Here is a 24299-nt window from a genome sequence, read left to right on the forward strand (position 1 = left end):
ACTTACTGCATGCTTGTTGCCGGTGTGCAAATCCAAATAAAATAAAGCCAAAAGTTCAGAATGATAGCCAGGCAACTGGCATTGTTTATAAGAGAATAAGGATGGTAGCTCTCTCACTTCAGGTTCCCACACTCATAGTCAATCACAATTCTATCTTTCTCTTTGTCACTACAGGACCCAGAAAGAAGAGCTGAAATGCAAGCACTAATTGATTCAGATGCACACTGTGATTTCATGGATACTGAGTTGGCCCACTGACCCTTGCTCTTCTGAAAACCAGTGATTACGAAGACTCCAGAAGCTGCTCTCTTCATCTCTACCAGATGCAGGCTGGCACCAGATCTTGCATGTGCAAACAGTATGCAAAGGAATAGCTGTCGGCATCAGCATAACTTACGTCACATTTAATAGAGCATGATGTAAATTGATGATCTCACCACAGATGTAAATTGATCTCACCACAAGATGTCAAGAACAAGACATCGACGTCTTTTTCTTGATATTTTGTGGTTAGATTAATTTACATCATACTCCATTAAATGTGATGTAAGTTACGCTGGTGCCCACGGCTACTTCTTTGCATATGTCTTGAATTGATTCTTGAAACTTGTGCAGGCACAGTGTTATGTTACACTGAGAGGATATTTGTTGAAAAGTTTTCCCTTAAGCATTGAGTTCTGAGATCTATCTACTGACAAATTATTATTTTTCTCACTAACTACATGTTACTTTTTAAATTGCTCATATTTGACCTGTCTTTTCTACTGTTCAGTGAGACAATGATGTTTCACCTAAAGGTAAGGGTGAGACTAATACTGGCCATGTGTGTTTCAAATGCAGTCATTATTAGATGACATTTTCAATTTAATAAAATGATTAATCTATGGGAAATTGAATTGTAAAGCTATCAAAAGGAGTATACATTTCGGGCATCTCTGTTATCGAATCAAGTTGACCATTTTCAACCATTTATGTGATTGCTTTAGATTCTTTAGTGATCAATTTAAAGTTGATAGTTTAAAAATATTACATTAAAATCTATACTTGTATATGTGCAGGTAGCGTTACTGTTAGAAGAAAGGGGCAGAGATTGGATCAAGTCAGTTGTTCCTCAACTTTTGCAGTATAGCAATTTAGAATTTTAAAGGGCATGGAAAATGTAACATTTCTTATCTAACACCCACCTGCAAATTGCTCCTTGCCCTGGAATGATGTCACATTTGCCATCATTTTGGCAGAAATCTATTTCCAAGTCACAAATGCTCTGACAAGGCATGCCATCAACGCTCACATATCCTGGGTTACAGACGCATTCACCTTCACCGCTCCACTTGTTAATGAGACACTCAGAGTATTCATTGCATGCTTGGAATTTGCAAGGATCTGCTACATCCCCTGGCAATGCAAAAAATAACATTTTATACTTTTCAGTTTTAATTGATTGTTCAGAATTTTAATAGCATTTATAATCAAACCATGCAGTATATATAGACACTACAAAGCATAACAAATAAGTAAGCAGCAACAAAGTTGTGGATAATCTCTACGCCAGATAAAGCAGCCTTCACATTCATTCCGGTAATCTTTGCCCTTTGATTTTTCTACTTTTTTTGCAATTTTGTTTGCTCTAAATCTTCTTTTAAATATGTGCATTCCTAATGCAAATTTTCAAAATGTGATTTTTTTTTTCGACATACCAATGGAAGTTAGTTTACATAAAATTGTATGTAATTGACTTCAAATTCCCATCAAAATGTTTGCATTCCAAATGCAAAAATTCTCAATTTTGTACACGGATGGCATGTCAATTGTAAAAACAAAAGCATACATGCTGGCCACATTTTTTCTACAGAAGAAAAGATGCATCTATACGTTTATTAATCAATGCAAGTCAAATGCAATGCCACTGACTTGCATTCTCCAAAAATTGAAATTGCACACATATTCTATTATGTTTGGAAGGGACCTAACTGTTGCCATGGTTACAAGGAAGGACAATTTCAGCTTTCTGCCATGTAGCTGTAATCTTGCTGAAATATTTAATTGCCACTGAATTACAAAAACATTGTGTCTTGGAGGCTACCCAATTCTGAAAATGGGGGTTGGAAATTCTAAAAATTACATTGTCTGCATATGACACGCTATTTCTCTGGTTTACATTATAAGGCAACAGGAAGTAGAGAACAGTGAAGAGAGACAGCTACAGTAGTCTGCTGAGAATCAACAAAGCATGAATGCAGTTATCCAAGGAATGGGACTGCTAAGAAACAAGGTAAGCATATGTATATAATCCTGTTTTAAGAGAGAATACATAGATATCTTTTATTTAAACTATACGAACAGGGTTCAGGTAGACTTTAACACAGTTTAAGATATTGGGTGAAGTACCTGATTCAACATCCAGAGAGTATTTATCAATGGCAAGATTCATGGTTTGGTAAGCTGTGTTACAGAAGTCCTCTAGAATGATGTAGACCGTATTTGTTGCATTCCGTGGAACGGGCTTTGCAAACTTCATTCTGCTGTTTACAATGATGCTACCATTGCGAAAATTCAATATTTCAAGGTTCTGAAATCCAGTCAAGTTGGACTGCAGATAGGGGACCAGCTGAAACAAAGAATTTGCGAAAAGTAATCTGTACAAGAGGAATTTTTTTAATGTATTTCTACTTTTACTTTGTCCACTGGATACTTACACAGACTAAACACGCAGAAGTAAATACATGGGGTAGGTCTACTGCAAAGCTGCATTTATAGTAAAGGAGAAATGCCAGTACCATTAAAGCACTACAAATACAAATACTGCATGGGGGTTTAGGGACTTTTGCAGCAGATTACTACTTGTTTTTATCTGAACATGATGCAAACATTTTAAAAATAGATTGCTGAATTTGATTGAAATTGACATCACCTGGAGAATTCCTGCAGAGAGAAAAAGGCAACATCATGGATTTTTATACCTGAAATCAGAACTGAAGTTCCTGCAAATCGGCCTGTATGTCTGGTAATGTCTAAAATGTACAGTATTGGCTTCTGAAAACACAAGGCAATTCAGGTCATTAAAGAACACCTGGACTGACGGGACATAATGAGATAAGCCAACTTACAAGGCTGTTTTAGTTGAAATGGGGCCCTGGGCAAAAATCAGGGACGCCGCGAGGCACCAAGCAGACCAAGCGGCCGCTTGGGGCCTCAAGGTCTTAGGGGCCTCGGCGGCTCCGTGACGTCGGCGTGAGGTCACTGTTTTCCCGTAGCCCCGCGGGGATGGCAGAGCAGAGCAGGGCTACGGGAAGATGGCCGCTGCCGAAGCCCTGCTCTGGAGACTATTTATGTCTCCAGTACAGGGCTTCGGGTGGCCATCTTCCCGTAGCCCTGCATTCAATCAGCGCGGGAGATTGGAGGAGGGAGGGAGCTCCGTGGGAACTGCGTGCCTGAGGAGCCGACCGGGAGACGGGGAGAGAAGACTTCTGCCAGTGCCAGGTGAGTAAATTATTTTCTTTTTGCAGCCCTAATTGCGTTTGATATCTGCTGAAAATGTGCCCTAATTGCGTTTGATTTCTGCTTAAAATGTGCCCTAATTGCATTTGATTTCTGCTGAACTGTGCCCTAATTGCATTTGATTTCTGCTGAAAATGTGCCATAATTGCATTTGATTTCTGCTGAACTGTGTCCTAATTGCGTTTGATATCTGCTGAAAATGTGCCCTAATTGCATTTGATTTCTGCTGAAAATGTGCCCTAATTGCGTTTGATTTCTGCTAAACCGTGCCCTAATTGCGTTTGATTTCTGCTGAAAATGTTCCCTAATTGCATTTGATTTCTGCTGAAAATGTGCCCTAATTGCATTTGATTTCTGCTGAAAATGTGCCCAAATTGAGTTTGATTTCTGCTGAAATGTGGCCCAAATTGCTTTTGATTTCTGCTGAAAATGTGCCCTAATTGCGTTTGATTTCTGCTGAAAATGTGCCCTAATTGCGTTTGATTTCTGCTGAAATGTGGCCCAAATTGCGTTTGTTTTCTGCTGAAATGTGGCCCAAATTGCATTTGATTTCTGCTGAAATGTGGCCCAAATTCCGTTTGTTTTCTGTTGAAATGTTGCACAAATTGCGTTTGTTTTCTGCTGAAATGTTGCACAAATTGCGTTTTTATTTTCTGGTGTCTGGGGTAACTGTTGCTGCATTTATTATTTAATGGTCATAGTTGGCTATATTTGCTGTGCTATGGTTAAGCTCCGCCTATACAATGTCATGGTCACGCCCATCGCTGCGCGCGCCGCAATCACTCCCACATCCATTTTTCCCCGCAAACAGCTCCGCCTCAATCCGCCCTCCCGCTCCACCCACATGTCATGGCCACGCCCACTTATGCGCGATGGCCACACCCGTTTTTTTGCAGCGGATGGGGCCACCTCCTACAGTCCGCTTGGGGCCACAAAAACCTTAGCTGCACCCCTGGCAAAAATGAACATTTATAGTGGTATTAGTTGGCCTTTGATTTCCCCCTACCCCATATTATTATCTTTTGTGCCCCACAGATACAGCTAATAGGTGACCTTTGACTCCCACCTCTTCACCCCTTTCAGAGACATAGAATTGGGCCCTGGGCAATTGTCTGGCTACATATAACTAGGCTGTGTTCCTGTTTTCTTACTGTAAGGGTTAAGTATCCAGGTTTATGTATCCAGGGCTGTAAATGTTATTTTCTCTGTAATCAAACTGTAGCATAACAGTAATAACTAATTACAAGCAATAAACCCTTTGCATGGCAGAGAAATATTTCTAAAGGTGCACACACATCACTATTGAAAAGCTCAATCCTGCAGGTGGCACTTGCAATGAAATACGCAGTGTGATGGTAAACGGTAATGGTATACGTAGTGTGATGGCATACTGTAATGGTATACGCAGTGCGATGGCATACTGTAATGGTATACGCAGTGCGATGGCATACTGTAATGGTATACGCAGTGCGATGGCATACTGTAATGGTATACGCAGTGCGATGGCATACTGTAATGGTATACGCAGTGTGATGGCATACTGTAATGGTATACGCAGTGTGATGGCATACTGTAATGGTATACGTAGTGTGATGGCATACTGTAATGCTATACGCTGTGCGAGGTCATACTGTAATGGTATACGCAGTGTGATGGCATACTGTAATGCTATACGCTGTGCGAGGTCATACTGTAATGGTATACGCAGTGCGATGGCATACTGTAATGGTATACGCAGTGCGATGGCATACTGTAATGGTATACGCAGTGCGATGGCATACTGTAATGGTATACGCAGTGCGATGGCATACTGTAATGGTATACGCAGTGTGATGGCATACTGTAATGGTATACGCAGTGTGATGGCATACTGTAATGGTATACGCAGTGTGATGGCATACTGTAATGGTATACGCAGTGCGATGGCATACTGTAATGGTATACGTAGTGTGATGGTAAACGGTAATGGTATACGTAGTGTGATGGCATACTGTAATGGTATACGCAGTGCGATGGCATACTGTAATGGTATACGCAGTGCGATGGCATACTGTAATGGTATACGCAGTGTGATGGCATACTGTAATGGTATACGCAGTGCGATGGCATACTGTAATGGTATACGTAGTGTGATGGTAAACGGTAATGGTATACGTAGTGTGATGGCATACTGTAATGGTATACACAGTGTGATGGCATACTGTAATGGTATACGCAGTGTGATGGCATACTGTAATGGTATACGCAGTGCGATGGCATACTGTAATGGTATACGCAGTGCGATGGCATACTGTAATGGTATACGTAGTGTGATGGCATACTGTAATGGTATACGCAGTGTGATGGCATACTGTAATGGTATACGCAGTGCGATGGCATACTGTAATGGTATACGCAGTGTGATGGCATACTGTAATGGTATACGCAGTGCGATGGCATACTGTAATGGTATACGCAGTGCGATGGCATACTGTAATGGTATACGCAGTGTGATGGCATACTGTAATGGTATACGCAGTGTGATGGCATACTGTAATGGTATACGCAGTGTGATGGCATACTGTAATGGTATACGCAGTGCGATGGCATACTGTAATGGTATACGTAGTGTGATGGTAAACGGTAATGGTATACGTAGTGTGATGGCATACTGTAATGGTATACGCAGTGCGATGGCATACTGTAATGGTATACGCAGTGCGATGGCATACTGTAATGGTATACGCAGTGTGATGGCATACTGTAATGGTATACGCAGTGCGATGGCATACTGTAATGGTATACGCAGTGTGATGGCATACTGTAATGGTATACACAGTGTGATGGCATACTGTAATGGTATACACAGTGTGATGGCATACTGTAATGGTATACGCAGTGTGATGGCATACTGTAATGCTATACGCAGTGTGATGGCATACTGTAATGGTATACACAGTGTGATGGCATACTGTAATGGTATACGCAGTGTGATGGCATACTGTAATGGTATACGTAGTGTGATGGCATACTGTAATGGTATACGCAGTGCGATGGCATACTGTAATGGTATACGCAGTGCGATGGCATACTGTAATGGTATACGCAGTGTGATGGCATACTGTAATGGTATACACAGTGTGATGGCATACTGTAATGGTATACACAGTGTGATGGCATACTGTAATGGTCTACGCAGTGTGATGGCATACTGTAATGGTATACGTAGTGTGATGGCATACTGTAATGGTATACGCAGTGCGATGGCATACTGTAATGGTATACACAGTGCGATGGCATACTGTAATGGTATACACAGTGCAATGTCATACTGTAATGGTATACGCAGTGCGATGGCATACTGTAATGGTATACGCAGTGCGAGGTCTTACTGTAATGGTATACACAGTGCGATGGCATACTGTAATGGTATACACAGTGCAATGTCATACTGTAATGGTATACGCAGTGCGATGGCATACTGTAATGGTATACGCAGTGCGATGGCATACTGTAATGGTATACGCAGTGCGATGGCATACTGTAATGGTATACACAGTGTGATGGCATACTGTAATGGTCTACGCAGTGTGATGGCATACTGTAATGCTATACGCTGTGCGAGGTCATACTGTAATGGTATACACAGTGCAATGTCATACTGTAATGGTATACGCAGTGCGATGGCATACTGTAATGGTATACGCAGTGCGATGGCATACTGTAATGGTATACGCAGTGCGATGGCATACTGTAATGGTATACACAGTGCAATGTCATACTGTAATGGTATACGCAGTGCGATGGCATACTGTAATGGTATACGCAGTGCAATGTCATACTGTAATGCTATACGCTGTGCGAGGTCATACTGTAATGGTATACACAGTGCAATGTCATACTGTAATGGTATACGCAGTGTGATGGCATACTGTAATGGTATACGTAGTGTGATGGCATACTGTAATGGTATACGCAGTGCGATGGCATACTGTAATGGTATACGCAGTGCGATGGCATACTGTAATGGTATACGTAGTGTGATGGCATACTGTAATGGTATACGCAGTGCGATGGCATACTGTAATGGTATACGCAGTGTGATGGCATACTGTAATGGTATACACAGTGTGATGGCATACTGTAATGGTCTACGCAGTGTGATGGCATACTGTAATGGTATACGCTGTGCGAGGTCATACTGTAATGGTATACGCAGTGTGATGGCATACTGTAATGGTATACACAGTGTGATGGCATACTGTAATGGTATACGCAGTGTGATGGCATACTGTAATGGTATACGCAGTGCGATGGCATACTGTAATGGTATACATAGTGTGATGGCATACTGTAATGGTATACGCAGTGTGATGGCATACTGTAATGGTATACGTAGTGTGATGGCATACTGTAATGGTATACGCAGTGCGATGGCATACTGTAATGGTATACGCAGTGTGATGGCATACTGTAATGGTATACACAGTGTGATGGCATACTGTAATGGTCTACGCAGTGTGATGGCATACTGTAATGCTATACGCTGTGCGAGGTCATACTGTAATGGTATACACAGTGCAATGTCATACTGTAATGGTATACGCAGTGCGATGGCATACTGTAATGGTATACGCAGTGCGATGGCATACTGTAATGGTATACGCAGTGTGATGGCATACTGTAATGGTATACGCAGTGTGATGGCATACTGTAATGGTATACGCAGTGTGATGGCATACTGTAATGGTATACGCAGTGTGATGGCATACTGTAATGGTATACGCAGTGCGATGGCATACTGTAATGGTATACGTAGTGTGATGGTAAACGGTAATGGTATACGCAGTGTGATGGCATACTGTAATGCTATACGCAGTGTGATGGCATACTGTAATGGTATACGCAGTGTGATGGCATACTGTAATGGTATACGCAGTGCGATGGCATACTGTAATGGTATACGTAGTGTGATGGTAAACGGTAATGGTATACGTAGTGTGATGGCATACTGTAATGGTATACGCAGTGCGATGGCATACTGTAATGGTATACGCAGTGTGATGGCATACTGTAATGGTATACGCAGTGCGATGGCATACTGTAATGGTATACGCAGTGCGATGGCATACTGTAATGGTATACGCAGTGTGATGGCATACTGTAATGGTATACGCAGTGTGATGGCATACTGTAATGGTATACGCAGTGTGATGGCATACTGTAATGGTATACGCAGTGCGATGGCATACTGTAATGGTATACGTAGTGTGATGGTAAACGGTAATGGTATACGTAGTGTGATGGCATACTGTAATGGTATACGCAGTGCGATGGCATACTGTAATGGTATACGCAGTGCGATGGCATACTGTAATGGTATACGCAGTGTGATGGCATACTGTAATGGTATACGCAGTGCGATGGCATACTGTAATGGTATACGCAGTGTGATGGCATACTGTAATGGTATACACAGTGTGATGGCATACTGTAATGGTATACACAGTGTGATGGCATACTGTAATGGTATACGCAGTGTGATGGCATACTGTAATGCTATACGCAGTGTGATGGCATACTGTAATGGTATACACAGTGTGATGGCATACTGTAATGGTATACGCAGTGTGATGGCATACTGTAATGGTATACGTAGTGTGATGGCATACTGTAATGGTATACGCAGTGCGATGGCATACTGTAATGGTATACGCAGTGCGATGGCATACTGTAATGGTATACGCAGTGTGATGGCATACTGTAATGGTATACACAGTGTGATGGCATACTGTAATGGTATACACAGTGTGATGGCATACTGTAATGGTCTACGCAGTGTGATGGCATACTGTAATGGTATACGTAGTGTGATGGCATACTGTAATGGTATACGCAGTGCGATGGCATACTGTAATGGTATACACAGTGCGATGGCATACTGTAATGGTATACACAGTGCAATGTCATACTGTAATGGTATACGCAGTGCGATGGCATACTGTAATGGTATACGCAGTGCGAGGTCTTACTGTAATGGTATACACAGTGCGATGGCATACTGTAATGGTATACACAGTGCAATGTCATACTGTAATGGTATACGCAGTGCGATGGCATACTGTAATGGTATACGCAGTGCGATGGCATACTGTAATGGTATACGCAGTGCGATGGCATACTGTAATGGTATACACAGTGTGATGGCATACTGTAATGGTCTACGCAGTGTGATGGCATACTGTAATGCTATACGCTGTGCGAGGTCATACTGTAATGGTATACACAGTGCAATGTCATACTGTAATGGTATACGCAGTGCGATGGCATACTGTAATGGTATACGCAGTGCGATGGCATACTGTAATGGTATACGCAGTGCGATGGCATACTGTAATGGTATACACAGTGCAATGTCATACTGTAATGGTATACGCAGTGCGATGGCATACTGTAATGGTATACGCAGTGCAATGTCATACTGTAATGCTATACGCTGTGCGAGGTCATACTGTAATGGTATACACAGTGCAATGTCATACTGTAATGGTATACGCAGTGTGATGGCATACTGTAATGGTATACGTAGTGTGATGGCATACTGTAATGGTATACGCAGTGCGATGGCATACTGTAATGGTATACGCAGTGCGATGGCATACTGTAATGGTATACGTAGTGTGATGGCATACTGTAATGGTATACGCAGTGCGATGGCATACTGTAATGGTATACGCAGTGTGATGGCATACTGTAATGGTATACACAGTGTGATGGCATACTGTAATGGTCTACGCAGTGTGATGGCATACTGTAATGGTATACGCTGTGCGAGGTCATACTGTAATGGTATACGCAGTGTGATGGCATACTGTAATGGTATACACAGTGTGATGGCATACTGTAATGGTATACGCAGTGTGATGGCATACTGTAATGGTATACGCAGTGCGATGGCATACTGTAATGGTATACATAGTGTGATGGCATACTGTAATGGTATACGCAGTGTGATGGCATACTGTAATGGTATACGTAGTGTGATGGCATACTGTAATGGTATACGCAGTGCGATGGCATACTGTAATGGTATACGCAGTGTGATGGCATACTGTAATGGTATACACAGTGTGATGGCATACTGTAATGGTCTACGCAGTGTGATGGCATACTGTAATGCTATACGCTGTGCGAGGTCATACTGTAATGGTATACACAGTGCAATGTCATACTGTAATGGTATACGCAGTGCGATGGCATACTGTAATGGTATACGCAGTGCGATGGCATACTGTAATGGTATACGCAGTGCGATGGCATACTGTAATGGTATACGCAGTGCGATGGCATACTGTAATGGTATACACAGTGCAATGTCATACTGTAATGGTATACGCAGTGCGATGGCATACTGTAATGGTATACGCAGTGCGATGGCATACTGTAATGGTATACGCAGTGTGATGGCATACTGTAATGGTATACGTAGTGTGATGGCATACTGTAATGGTATACGCAGTGCGATGGCATACTGTAATGGTATACGCAGTGTGATGGCATACTGTAATGGTATACACAGTGTGATGGCATACTGTAATGGTCTACGCAGTGTGATGGCATACTGTAATGCTATACGCTGTGCGAGGTCATACTGTAATGGTATACACAGTGCAATGTCATACTGTAATGGTATACGCAGTGCGATGGCATACTGTAATGGTATACGCAGTGCGATGGCATACTGTAATGGTATACGCAGTGCGATGGCATACTGTAATGGTATACACAGTGCAATGTCATACTGTAATGGTATACGCAGTGCGATGGCATACTGTAATGGTATACGCAGTGCAATGTCATACTGTAATGCTATACGCTGTGCGAGGTCATACTGTAATGGTATACACAGTGCAATGTCATACTGTAATGGTATACGCAGTGCGATGGCATACTGTAATGGTATACGCAGTGTGATGGCATACTGTAATGGTATACGCAGTGCGATGGCATACTGTAATGGTATACGCAGTGCGATGGCATACTGTAATGGTATACGCAGTGTGATGGCATACTGTAATGCTATACGCTGTGCGAGGTCATACTGTAATGGTATACACAGTGCAATGTCATACTGTAATGGTATACGCAGTGCGATGGCATACTGTAATGGTATACATAGTGTGATGGCATACTGTAATGGTATACACAGTGTGATGGCATACTGTAATGGTATACGCAGTGTGATGGCATACTGTAATGCTATACGCAGTGTGATGGCATACTGTAATGGTATACGCAGTGCGAGGTCTTACTGTAATGGTATACACAGTGCAATGGCATACTGTAATGGTATACACAGTGCAATGGCATACTGTAATGGTATACGCAGTGTGATGGCATAATGTAATGGTATACGCAGTGTGATGGCATACTGTAATGCTATACGCAGTGTGATGGCATACTGTAATGGTATACGCAGTGCGAGGTCTTACTGTAATGGTATACACAGTGCAATGGCATACTGTAATGGTATACACAGTGCAATGGCATACTGTAATGGTATACGCAGTGTGATGGCATAATGTAATGGTATACGCAGTGTGATGGCATACTGTAATGGTATACGTAGTGTGATGGCATACTGTAATGGTATACGTAGTGTGATGGCATACTGTAATGGTATACGCAGTGTGATGGCATACTGTAATGGTATACGCAGTGCGATGGCATACTGTAATGGTATACGCAGTGCGATGGCATACTGTAATGGTATACGCAGTGCGATGGCATACTGTAATGGTATACGCAGTGCGATGGCATACTGTAATGGTATACGCAGTGTGATGGCATACTGTAATGCTATACGCTGTGCGAGGTCATACTGTAATGGTATACACAGTGCAATGTCATACTGTAATGGTATACGCAGTGCGATGGCATACTGTAATGGTATACATAGTGTGATGGCATACTGTAATGGTATACACAGTGTGATGGCATACTGTAATGGTATACGCAGTGTGATGGCATACTGTAATGCTATACGCAGTGTGATGGCATACTGTAATGGTATACGCAGTGCGAGGTCTTACTGTAATGGTATACACAGTGCAATGGCATACTGTAATGGTATACACAGTGCAATGGCATACTGTAATGGTATACGCAGTGTGATGGCATAATGTAATGGTATACGCAGTGTGATGGCATACTGTAATGGTATACGCAGTGCAATGTCATACTGTAATGGTATACGTAGTGTGATGGCATACTGTAATGGTATACGCAGTGTGATGGCATACTGTAATGGTATACGCAGTGCAATGTCATACTGTAATGGTATACGTAGTGTGATGGCATACTGTAATGGTATACGCAGTGTGATGGCATACTGTAATGGTATACACAGTGTGATGGCATGTATCAAACGCAGATAGAACAGAGGCGCCAAAAAGAGTAAAAACACTATTATTTAAAAACAGTAAAAAGAGGAAAGGTAAGGTGGACTTACCTCCCTCTAGCAGTGGACAACAAAACTCTGAGGTAGAGTAGAATGCATTTATTAAACAGTGTAACTCCTAAAGATGCAACGCGTTTCGCGGGCCACAGCACCGCTTCCTCAGGCTATACAGGAGTTCAAAAAAGCTGTAAATGGGACTTATACATAAATCAACAAAAAAGCATCAAACACTGACAGAGGCATACAGCTGTAACACTGGAACATAAATTTCATTATAACCAACATCTGCTGGTCTGTGAAGGTCAGATAAGTCTATCTTATCTAAGCAAAAAACACACACAAAAAAACACACACACAAAAAAAAAAAAAAAAAAATTGTGTGACAGTGGGGAGAGTGCATGCTCTCTAAACTGTTTTTACACTTGCATAGTCTTGGCGGTTATATCATTGTGACTGTTTCAGTCCGAATATACATGTGTAAAGATTCTTGCATTAACTAGAATAAAGTAACCCTCTCAGCCTGATTAGCTGCATTGAAAGCAGGCTCAGGCAGAGTAGGATCACCTAGGATATGTGCTATATAACACTAAATGCTTATAAGTAACAACAAGACATTTACCAAGTGCTTGCTCTAAAATTAATGGCAGTGAAAGAACGATGTGTAATAAGGTGGTAATGTCTACTACCAGTGGAACAAAAAAGCGAGGAGCTGGCTGTTAGCCAGTGGGTGACATACCTGTATCCAATCCAAGTATTGAATGAGCGCCTCTGTGCGGGCGTGCTCCATAAAGCCTCTATTTGTACTCAGCTAGGAGAGGTGGGGGCCAATCAGTGTGCGCCACGCGCCGGGTGAAGTACGCCCACCATCGGCCTGGCCAATGGGGAGATCCGGTGGAATTCCAACAAAATGACGCCTATGTGGCGGTCGCCATCTTGTGGGTTGGAATAGGAATGTCTCCTGTATGGCAGTCGCCATTTTGTTGGTTTGTATGTGGGGCAGACATAATAATGTCGCATGGGAGGGCGGCCGCCATCTTGTGGGTTAGAAAGGTAATTTTGTGTATTGATGCTTCGATGGTGGCTGCCATTTTTTTGGTGGGGAACCAGGAACAACTATATGAAGCAGAGTGCTGATTGTGATAGACAATTCGGGAAGATATTTGCAGAGACAATAATTATAGTTGTTCCTGGTTCCCCACCAAAAAAATGGCAGCCACCATCGAAGCATCAATACACAAAATTACCTTTCTAACCCACAAGATCGCGGCCGCCCTCCCATGCGACCTAATTATGTCTGCCCCACATACAAACCAACAAAATGGCGACTGCCATACAGGAGACATTCCTATTCCAACCCACAAGATGGCGACCGCCACATAGGCGTCATTTTGTTGGAATTCCACTGGATCTCCCCATTGGCCAGGCCGATGGTGGGCGTACTTCTCCCGGCGCGTGGCGCACACTGATTGGCCCCCACCTCTCCTAGCTAAGTACAAATAGAGGCTTTATGGAGCACGCCCGCACAGAGACGCTCATTCAATACTTGGATTGGATACAGGTATGTCACCCACTGGCTAACAGCCAGCTCCTCGCTTTTTTGTTCCACTGGTAGTAGACATTACCACCTTATTACACATCGTTCTTTCACTGCCATTAATTTTAGAGCAAGCACTTGGTAAATGTCTTGTTGTTACTTATAAGCATTTAGTGTTATATAGCACATATCCTAGGTGATCCTACTCTGCCTGAGCCTGCTTTCAATGCAGCTAATCGGGCTGAGAGGGTTACTTTATTCTAGTTAATGCAAGAATCTTTACACATGTATATTCGGACTGAAACAGTCACAATGATATAACCGCCAAGACTATGCAAGTGTAAAAACAGTTTAGAGAGCATGCACTCTCCCCACTGTCACACAACTTTTTTTTTTTTGTGTGGTTTTTTGTGTGTGTTTTTTTGCTTAGATAAGATAGACTTATCTGACCTTCACAGACCAGCAGATGCTGGTTATAATGAAATTTATGTTCCAGTGTTACAGCTGTATGCCTCTGTCAGTGTTTGATGCTTTTTTGTTGATTTATGTATATGTCCCATTTACAGCTTTTTTGAACTCCTGTATAGCCTGAGGAAGCGGTGCTGTGGCCCGCGAAACGCGTTGCATCTTTAGGAGTTACACTGTTTAATAAATGCATTCTACTCTACCTCAGAGTTTTGTTGTCCACTGCTAGAGGGAGGTAAGTCCACCTTACCTTCCCTCTTTTTACTGTTTTTAAATAATAGTGTTTTTACTCTTTTTGGCGCCTCTGTTCTATCTGCGTTTGATACATATTACTTATCCACCCTTGGTGGAGGGGTACGCCCCCTTTTTTCTCCTGTCTACAGAGAGCGACTTTTATACCCGAGTGGGGTCGGGTACCAATTCTCCCCACCTGCCTTTCAAGTGGTTGCCTGCTGGTGACCCTTTTTTGTGAGTATAATTCTGCATGAACTATCTAGACAGATTTTCTCTGTTAAAACTATATTGCACTATTGGGCTCTCGGTGCCCTGTTTTTTCTTTTGTTTTACAGTGTGATGGCATACTGTAATGGTCTACGCAGTGTGATGGCATACTGTAATAGTATACGCAGTGTGATGGCATACTGTAATGGTATACGCAGTGCAATGTCATACTGTAATGGTATACGTAGTGTGATGGCATACTGTAATGGTATACGTAGTGTGATGGCATACTGTAATGGTATACGCAGTGTGATGGCATACTGTAATGGTATACACAGTGTGATGGCATACTGTAATGGTCTACGCAGTGTGATGGCATACTGTAATGGTATACGCAGTGTGATGGCATACTGTAATGGTATACGCAGTGCAATGTCATACTGTAATGGTATACGTAGTGTGATGGCATGCTGTAATGGTATACACAGTGCAATGTCATACTGTAATGGTATACGTAGTGTGATGGCATGCTGTAATGGTATACACAGTGTGATGTCATACAGTAATGGTATATGCAGTGTGTTGGCATACAGGACATGGAAGCCAGCTTGTGTGACCTTATGTGGAATCCATCTTGGTTACACATTAAGTCTGCTGTGTGTGTTAGACATTGTATTTAATTTGGAGAGAGCTTCTGGACATTCCATCTCCTATGCAAAGGGGCAAGCATTTCTATCTCTTTGGATATAAGGCTACAGTGACATTTATACATAACACCTAGCTATGTATAGCCCACTAGAATGAGGAAGCAGCCAATTAGTCATTGTTAAGCTCTGGTCAATGCAAACACTGTATTGTCATATTGTCATAAACACCTGAATATACCGTCTGGTGGCCCAAAGACAACTTGTAGGAAGCTCTGATGTTTGCATGTAAAAATAAGCCTGAATGTACCATTTTGTATAGAATAGGAGGACATTGGATTATTTTTGGATTTGAAAATTGGGTAGACCCAGGTTACATTCCCACCAATAAAAACCATCTCTCTGAGCCAATAAATGTATTTCCCCAGAGATAATAATAATAATATAATAATAATAATCCGAACATTTGTATAGCGCTTTTCTCCTGTCGGACTCAAAGCGCTCAAGAGCTGCAGCCACTGGGACGCGCTCAGGAGGCCACCCTGCAGTGTTAGGGAGTCTTGCCTTGAACTCCTTACTGAATAGGTACTTGACCTAGCCAGGATTCAAACCCTGGTCTCCCATGTCAAAGGCGGAACCCTTAACCAGTACACTATCCAGCCACTGAGATAGCGCTGAGCTAGGATACATCCTGATCGATCATCAGAACTGCATCCTCCCGCACCCAGAATTAAGCATTACACAGGGTAACATTTATTTCTATTGTATTCCTTTTTATTTTATAAGGAAATGTCTTGTTGTGTGTCTTTGTCATTTTTACTTTTGTTTTTGTAAATATTTTGTATGTATTCTTTCTGCATTTGTTCCACTTTTTGGAATATTAAATCTTTATTTATTAAGCTAGCCTTCTGTGTACTAAGCAGGGAACTGACATCTCCTAGAGAGAGACTGCAGTGTAATGTGTTATAGGTCATGTCAGGTTGTATGCTCGGATTGTTCATTGCTACTGTGTGAGATTTCATTGTGTGTGTGTGTGTGTGTGTGTGTGTGTGGCATTTCCATAGTTTGGCCTAAAGCCTGCGGTTGACCCAAGATACATGAACGCCAGCCTGGGTGCGTGCAGCTCGACAGCAGTGCATGAAATTGTCATAAATGCCACAGACAGGGACAGATCTCCTTCGGTACAGGAATCTGTGCATGTAGGGTGTCTAGCAGTATCGTCGCCATTGACTGCTAGTGGTGGCTGAGTCTTGCAGAGTGTGGTTGAGGTCGACAGCCTTGTTTTAGCTTAAATAATGCTTCTTTCGTCCTCTCAATCTTGTTCAAACCTTGACAGGAGCCGTCTGTGCAGGCATGCCGTGGGGCTAGTTCCTGACAGCACTGTGCAGAGCAAACTCTGTACGTACGCATTGCTCTGGCATTTGAGAGTTATGTGTATTGTTGCTATGGGAAGGGGAGGAGGGAGATAAGGATGGAGTGGCAAAGTAATGGTGTCCATACATGGTACCATTTTTTCATACAATCTTACCATTTCTATGTAATATAAGAGAACTGCCTAAATTATCCATTTAGTATATTCACTTAACCTATTTTGGTTCCTGGACGTAGTTTCTACGTCCAGGAACCATGCGCGCCACCGCGCGCTCCCGCGGCCAATCGCGCGCGTGCACGCGCACTCCCGGCCGCGGATTCGGTAGCCACGGAATCAATGTATCGGGCTATGGTGCCCGATCACTAATTCCTCTCCCCCGCTGAAAAAGCGAACAGCTTCTCTCGTAAGCTGTGCTTTTTCTGGCTGTTCCCTCCCCGATGCGTCACTCTAAGCACGTGCTACGCTTAGAGTGACGTCATGTAAACAAACTCATGAAGTAATACTACACCTGTAAGAAAAAAAAAAAATTAACACACATTTACATTATAAATCTATTGTTTACCTCGCACCCCCCCCCCCCCAAAAAAAACTACTAAAATAAAATGTTTACTATAAAAAAAAAACCATTACAATATGAAGTGAATGTATAAGTGCAGGGAACAAATGAAAAAGTCAGTAGTTCAAGATTCAAATCTCGGAACTTCAGTAAGCCAGCATCTAACACTGCTAGTGCTTATAGAGCACACCCTAGTGGCTGCAGTTCTGGTGCATTGAGTCCACCAGGAGAAAAGCACAATATCTTGTCTTGTGGCATGATACCCATTGGGGGTTGGTACTCAATCCCTTCGGGGGGACATGCCTGTGCTGATGTGGTCAGATACTTAGTTATCCTGCTAATTAAGTGTTCTGTTTTTATGCAGAGGTCAGAGTGATGCAGGTGTGATGTCACATGTTGGGCGGGGTAAGTGGAAGGGTTAGGGTCTGCTACACCCAGTTATTAATGACCACCCTTGGCCGAGTTTCATCTAAAAGTTAAAAAACTAAAGCCCTATACACTCTAAAAGCAAAATATGTCTGTGGGATTCCTTTAAAGTCTTCGGATTAGGACTACACTACTATTCAATTGTTATTCTTATCAGTTTATTTCCCCCTAGGTTTGCGCTTAGGTACATATCCAAATCTCCGAAGACAAATGCTAAATAATACTTGTCATTTGTTATATTATATTTCAGACCTGTTTATTTTAATTGTTGGGAACTGGTAAATAGGTTCTTTAGACTGTTTAGTAATATTGTGGTCTCTGCTCATGACATGTAGCATGTATGGGTTCATGGGGCATGTATCACGTGATATAATGTCAGGGTGGAACAATCTCTCAGTCATTCTAAAAAGGCACTTCTGTTGGATAGTCCTTCTCATGAATCTACTGTTACCCATAAATGAGGGAGAGACTGGAGTCTACAGAATACCAGTACTGTACACAGAAACCGCTGTTCAGTCACTGCTGGCCAGTGGCCACTGTTACTCTCCTTTGAAAAATATAACCTGTTAAAAGTCAATGGCAAATGGCACTTTGAAGTGGCAACATGAAAATAAATGTTTACCCCCTTCACATTGTTATTTAGCAATTAATCATCTTCCAGAAACACAATGCTTATAATCCAACAGCAAAATTGCTAGCCATAGCAATTAGTCACAATGCCTGCCTGAAACTCTAAATGAAGCTTGAATAGCCCTTTCCCATCTAAATGTCGGGGAAAATTGACCATGGATGTCACGTACTGGGAGACCACAATAACTGGTCACCAGACCTTCTCATCAGCCAAAGCGGCAAACTGCAGAGACACCCGGAGATGAGTGCTCAAAAACATGCAGGCATAAAAGATAATTAACATTCCAGCAGTATGGGTCATATGCTGCAGGAATGCTTAGTTACTGCACAGCAGCACAAAGAGGTTCATGTCCAAATATGCAGCTGTACTTTTGGAAGCTTTTCACTTTCACCATCTCAAATGTTTAGAAAAAGCTGCCACTTAAAGCATATTTAAATAGTCCTTTTGCATTGCTTGTATTTTGTGAAAGAACTTTAATAACATTCAACCATGTACCAGAACTGATATTGAAGTATTTATGTTTGACAATTAATTAAGTCTTGTTGTGCAATATATTGCTTTCTATGAGTGCCATTGTAAATAGGAGGATTCAAGAGAATCACAGGGAATCATGTGCATTTTGGAAACTTTCCACACACATGTCCTTGCATGGACGTGGACGTGGACACGCACACATATACATACTATCTCACACTCTCACTCTGGGCCTGATGCACTAACTAGCAGTAATATTGCCATGCACAGACAGCGCGCAGCAATATTACCGTTACTACTGGCAGCGGGTACCACAAGTTGCGCTATTAGCACCACCCGTGGTACCTAAGTAGTGTGAACGTTGCTACAGTATTGAGCATTGCTAAAGGTAATGCTCATTAGTAAGGTGTGTTACCATAGCAATGGTTACGATACTCAAGGAACGGGGTCACGCTAATAATGTAACTTATGGTACTCGCTGCTGGTAGTAATGTCTGTGCACGGGAATATTAGCACACCTTTTTGCATCATCCCCAACCCAATCTCTCTCTGTCTCTCTTCTGACTTCATTATAAATATTTTCTTTTCAATATTATCTGGATATTTTTGTATCTTAGCTTGTGAATGTTATTACAAGTGCTTTTACATAAAATACTAAGTGCATGTTTAAAGCAGATCTATACACAAGAACTGAACACTGCAAATACTGTATATGATTAACAGCCAGCAGTTGTTACCCATTTTTTTTTTATTCAGCCATTTTACTAACATTTTGTGTTTTACTAACACAAGTTAGATGTTTGACAGTAAAAGCCATAATTCATGATCATCTCAGGTGAAAATTTACTGTGCCTTTATGTGTCCCCTGATGTTATTTGCCTCCACTTTCATGACTGGTTCACACCGATTTGTTCTTCATTGGCCTTTTGTTTTCTTTGTATTGCAGTCCCCACAAAGCGAAGCAGGGCTTTTTGGCGCCTGCTGTGCGCTGCATAGCACCGAAGTTTGGCGTGGCTATAGCAGTAACACTATACACCCTGCACATGGGTGATTCAGAGATCCACCGATTGCCGGACTCCGAATTACTTCTCCCTCCAAATTAAAACTACTTGGATGAGGAATAGTATTTACCCCCCCCCCCCCCCCCGAATTTGTTCGGCAGCAGGGTGAGCCGTAATTTGTCTCACCCTGTGCTAAAAACCCCTTTGCACCAAACTGCCATGTACGCCCCATAGAGGGCATCTCCTGCTCACCCACCTCTCTTCGTAGCACATGACAAGGCTGTTTTGCAAATTATTGTTTTAAGCGGCAATTATCTTAAAGCAAGTAACTTGTCTAAGACCCTATTCTATTTGTTTTGCTTTGCAGGGGTTAAAAAAGTGCTTTTTAGCTATATAAATTAGGCAGTTCAACAGCAGTCAAATTCAGATATGACTCTCCTAAAAAAAAGTCAAATTCAGCTAAAGCTCTCCTAAACAAAGCAGGTAAAAGGGAGCAGGAGGCACACTGTTAAAAGCGGGGCTGCCGCAGGCAGCATTGTTAAGAGCCGCAATTAGTATCTATAAGCGGAAAGTAGTGCACCTGATGTTTATGTTAACTAATTACTGTTTAGAGTGACTTATAGCAGCTATTTAGCTTTTTGTAGCTGCTATTTATAATTTATAGCGCACTTTTTGCGGCTTTTAACATTACCGTCTATGGCAACAAAATATTAGGGGTTAGGGTTAGAAGGCGGGGTATTAAGTTTTAGGATTGTGGAGTCCTTAAGGGTTAAGGTTAGGCACCAGAGCGGAGGGGGGGTTAAAGTTAGACACAACCAGCGTGTTAAGATTAGGCACCCCCAGGCTCGGGGGGTTAAGGTTAGACACCACCCTGGGGGTCTTAGGGTTAGAGTTAGGTGTGTGAGTAGGGTTAGGTCATAATAAAATGTTGGTAAATATTACCGATATTTTAATATCATAATTACTATAAGTAGTAGAATACTGATTATTCTAGTAGGGGCTCTCTCCGGCACCTTTTTTACTGGGCACCTTTTTACATGTACGCCTCCTAAAAATTTAAACAGGAGAAAAAAACATTTCTATTTGCTGAGAAATAGAAGTGTTTTGCTCCTGTTTATATTGTGGGTCAGGGTTAGAAGGTGGGCATCTTATGTGTTAGTAAGTGTTAGGAGTTTGGAGTCCTTAGGGTTTAAGGTTATGGACCGGAGTGGGGGGGGTTAAGTTTAGGCACCACCAGATTGGGAGGGGGTGTTGAGGTTGGGCACCACTGGGTTGGAGGGGGTTAAGGTAAGCCACCACCGGGATGAGTGGGGGGGTCTTAGGCATAGGCATCGGTAGAGGGTTCTGTGTGAGAGTAGATTAAGTTTAGGTCATAGTTAAATATTGGAAAAGTTTACCGATATATTAGGATCATAATTAAGTAGTAGAATATGGGTTATTCTACTAACAGCTTTATCCGGTGCCATTTTTACCAGGCACTTTTTTACATGTATGCCTCCTAAAACTTAAAAAGGTACAAAAACATATCTATTTGCTGAGACAATACTGATGATAACAAGAAAAAGATCAAAATACCTTGGACACCACCTGGATTATTGTCAAGCAACCGGCTTTATCGATTAAATGCACATCACAGCAAAGACAGAACAATGCTTTGGTGCCCCGTCGGGCAGGCACAATAGTTGTAGAGCCACTACTGCTTACGAAAATTTTCGTCCAGTTAGGCTGCGCGCACTCCCGCGGGTCGCGTGCGCGCCCCCGCTGCTGGCCGCTAGCCCACCGATCAGTGAAAGGGATTATAAATCCCTTTCGCTGATCGGACCCCCCCCCCCCCCCCCTCCCAGAGAAAAGCCGACAGCGTCTCTTCAGACGCTGCGGCTTTTCTGAGCTCTGGTCTCCTTTCTTCTACCTGGGAGCGAGATCGATCGCTCCCAGGACTTTTTGATTGTGGCCATCTAACTACACCAAAAACACTTAACACTGAATAAAATACATTTACAAACATTTACAATTCCCTGTTTACCTCCCACACCAAAAAATACCCACATACAAGTTTAAATTAAAAAAAAAAAAATTACAATAATAAGAAAAAAAAAACATAAATAGTTACCTAAGGGTCTGAACTTTTTAAATATGCATGTCAAAGGAGTATATCAATATGATTTAATAAATTATGGGCTTCTAAATAGTGATGGACGCAAATTGAAAAAATGCACCTTTATTTCCAAATAAAATATTGTCGCCATACATTGTGATAGGGACATAATTTTAACGGTGTAATACCCGGGGCATATGGGCAAATACAATACGTGAGTTTTAATTATGGAGGCATGTATTATTTTAAAACTATAATGGCTGAAAACTGAGAAATAATGAAGTTTTTCCATTTTTTTCTTATTCTTCCTGTTAAAATGCATTTACAGTAAAGTGGCTCTTAGCAAAATGTACCACCCACAGAAAGCCTAATTGGTGGCGGAAAAAACAAGATATAGATCAATTCATTGTGATGAGTAGTGATAAAGTTATTGGCAAATGAATGGGAGGTGAAAGTTGCTCGGATGTAAAAAAATTTCAACCCTTCGGGCTTAAGTGGTTAAAGGGGAAGTAAACTTATCCATATTTAAGGAGACAGTATTGCCGGTATATGACTGCAATTTGAATGAAATCACTGCAATAAAGAATACATATATCACAGATAGCATTTCATGCTGAAATCCTCATTCAGTCAATTTGATGCTAGTGTATTTAACCCATTCGCGTTCCGTCGTTTTCACCGGAGAAATGTTCACCTCCCATTCATTAGCCTATAACTTTATCACTACTTATCACAATGAACTGATCTATATCTTGTTTTTTCTGCCACCAATTAGGCTTTCTTTGGGGGGTACATTTTGCTAAGAGCCACTTTACTGTAAATGCATTTTAACAGAAAGAATAAGAAAAAAATGGAAAAAATTGATTATTTCTCAGTTTTCAGCCATTATAGTTTTAAAATAATACATGCCTCCAAAATTAAAACTCACGTATTGTATTTGTCCATATGTCCCGGTTATTACACCGTTAAAATTATGTCCCTATCACAATGTATGGCGACAATATTTTATTTCGAAATAAAGGTGCATTTTTTCCGTTTTGCATCTATCACTATTTACAAGTTTAAAATAAAAAAAAAATATAGAAATATTTCATCTTTACATTGATATTTAAAAAGTTTAGACCCTTAGGTAAATATTTACATGTTTTTTTTTATTGTAATGTTTTGTTTTTTTATATTAAACATTTTATTTGGGTAGTTTTGGGAGGGTGGGAGGTAAACAATAGGTTTATAATGTAAATGTGTGTTGATTTTCATTTTTTTTTTTTTGCTTTTAGTTGTAGGCCTTTTGGCCACAAGATGGCGGCCATGAGTTTGTTTACATGACGTCACTCTAAGCGTAACACACGCTTAGAGCGACGCATGGGGGAGGTAACAGCCAGAAAAGGCGCAGCTTCCGAGAGAAGCTGTCACTTTTTCAGCGGGGGAGAGGAATCAGTGATCGGGCACCATAGCTCGATTCACTGATTGCCTGGCTAACGAACCGCAGGCCGGGAGCGCGCGTGCACGCGCGCGATCGGCCGCGGGAGTGTGCATGGTTCCTGGACGTAGTTTCTACGTCCAGGAACCAAAATAGGTTAATCTATCAATCCACCAGCTCTTCCTTTGTAATAGGCAGATTTGAGAATCCACAACATTCTGAGGGGACACCTTCTCAAGGGCACACGTTGAGAGACACTAGCCCCAAAGGGACTGAACAAGGATTTTAGCGTGAAATGCTATC

At 41.8% G+C, this 24299-nt stretch overlaps 1 protein-coding gene across 3 annotated transcripts in view; it reads right to left on the minus strand.

The window, feature by feature from the left end:
* The window catches only part of IMPG2 (interphotoreceptor matrix proteoglycan 2), a 122255-nt gene that overhangs the window by 13219 nt on the left and 84737 nt on the right, over positions 1-24299 (minus strand). For all 3 annotated transcript variants that reach the window (XM_068268434.1, XM_068268433.1, XM_068268435.1), the window contains 2 exons: positions 2389-2608; positions 1185-1395 (listed from right to left, as the gene is read on the minus strand). In XM_068268434.1, the coding sequence (XP_068124535.1) occupies positions 1185-1395; positions 2389-2608 (431 nt within the window). The remainder of the gene's footprint in view (positions 1-1184; positions 1396-2388; positions 2609-24299) is intronic.

This window comes from Hyperolius riggenbachi, chromosome 2 (assembly GCF_040937935.1).
Source record: "Hyperolius riggenbachi isolate aHypRig1 chromosome 2, aHypRig1.pri, whole genome shotgun sequence".
NCBI lineage: Eukaryota > Metazoa > Chordata > Amphibia > Anura > Hyperoliidae > Hyperolius > Hyperolius riggenbachi.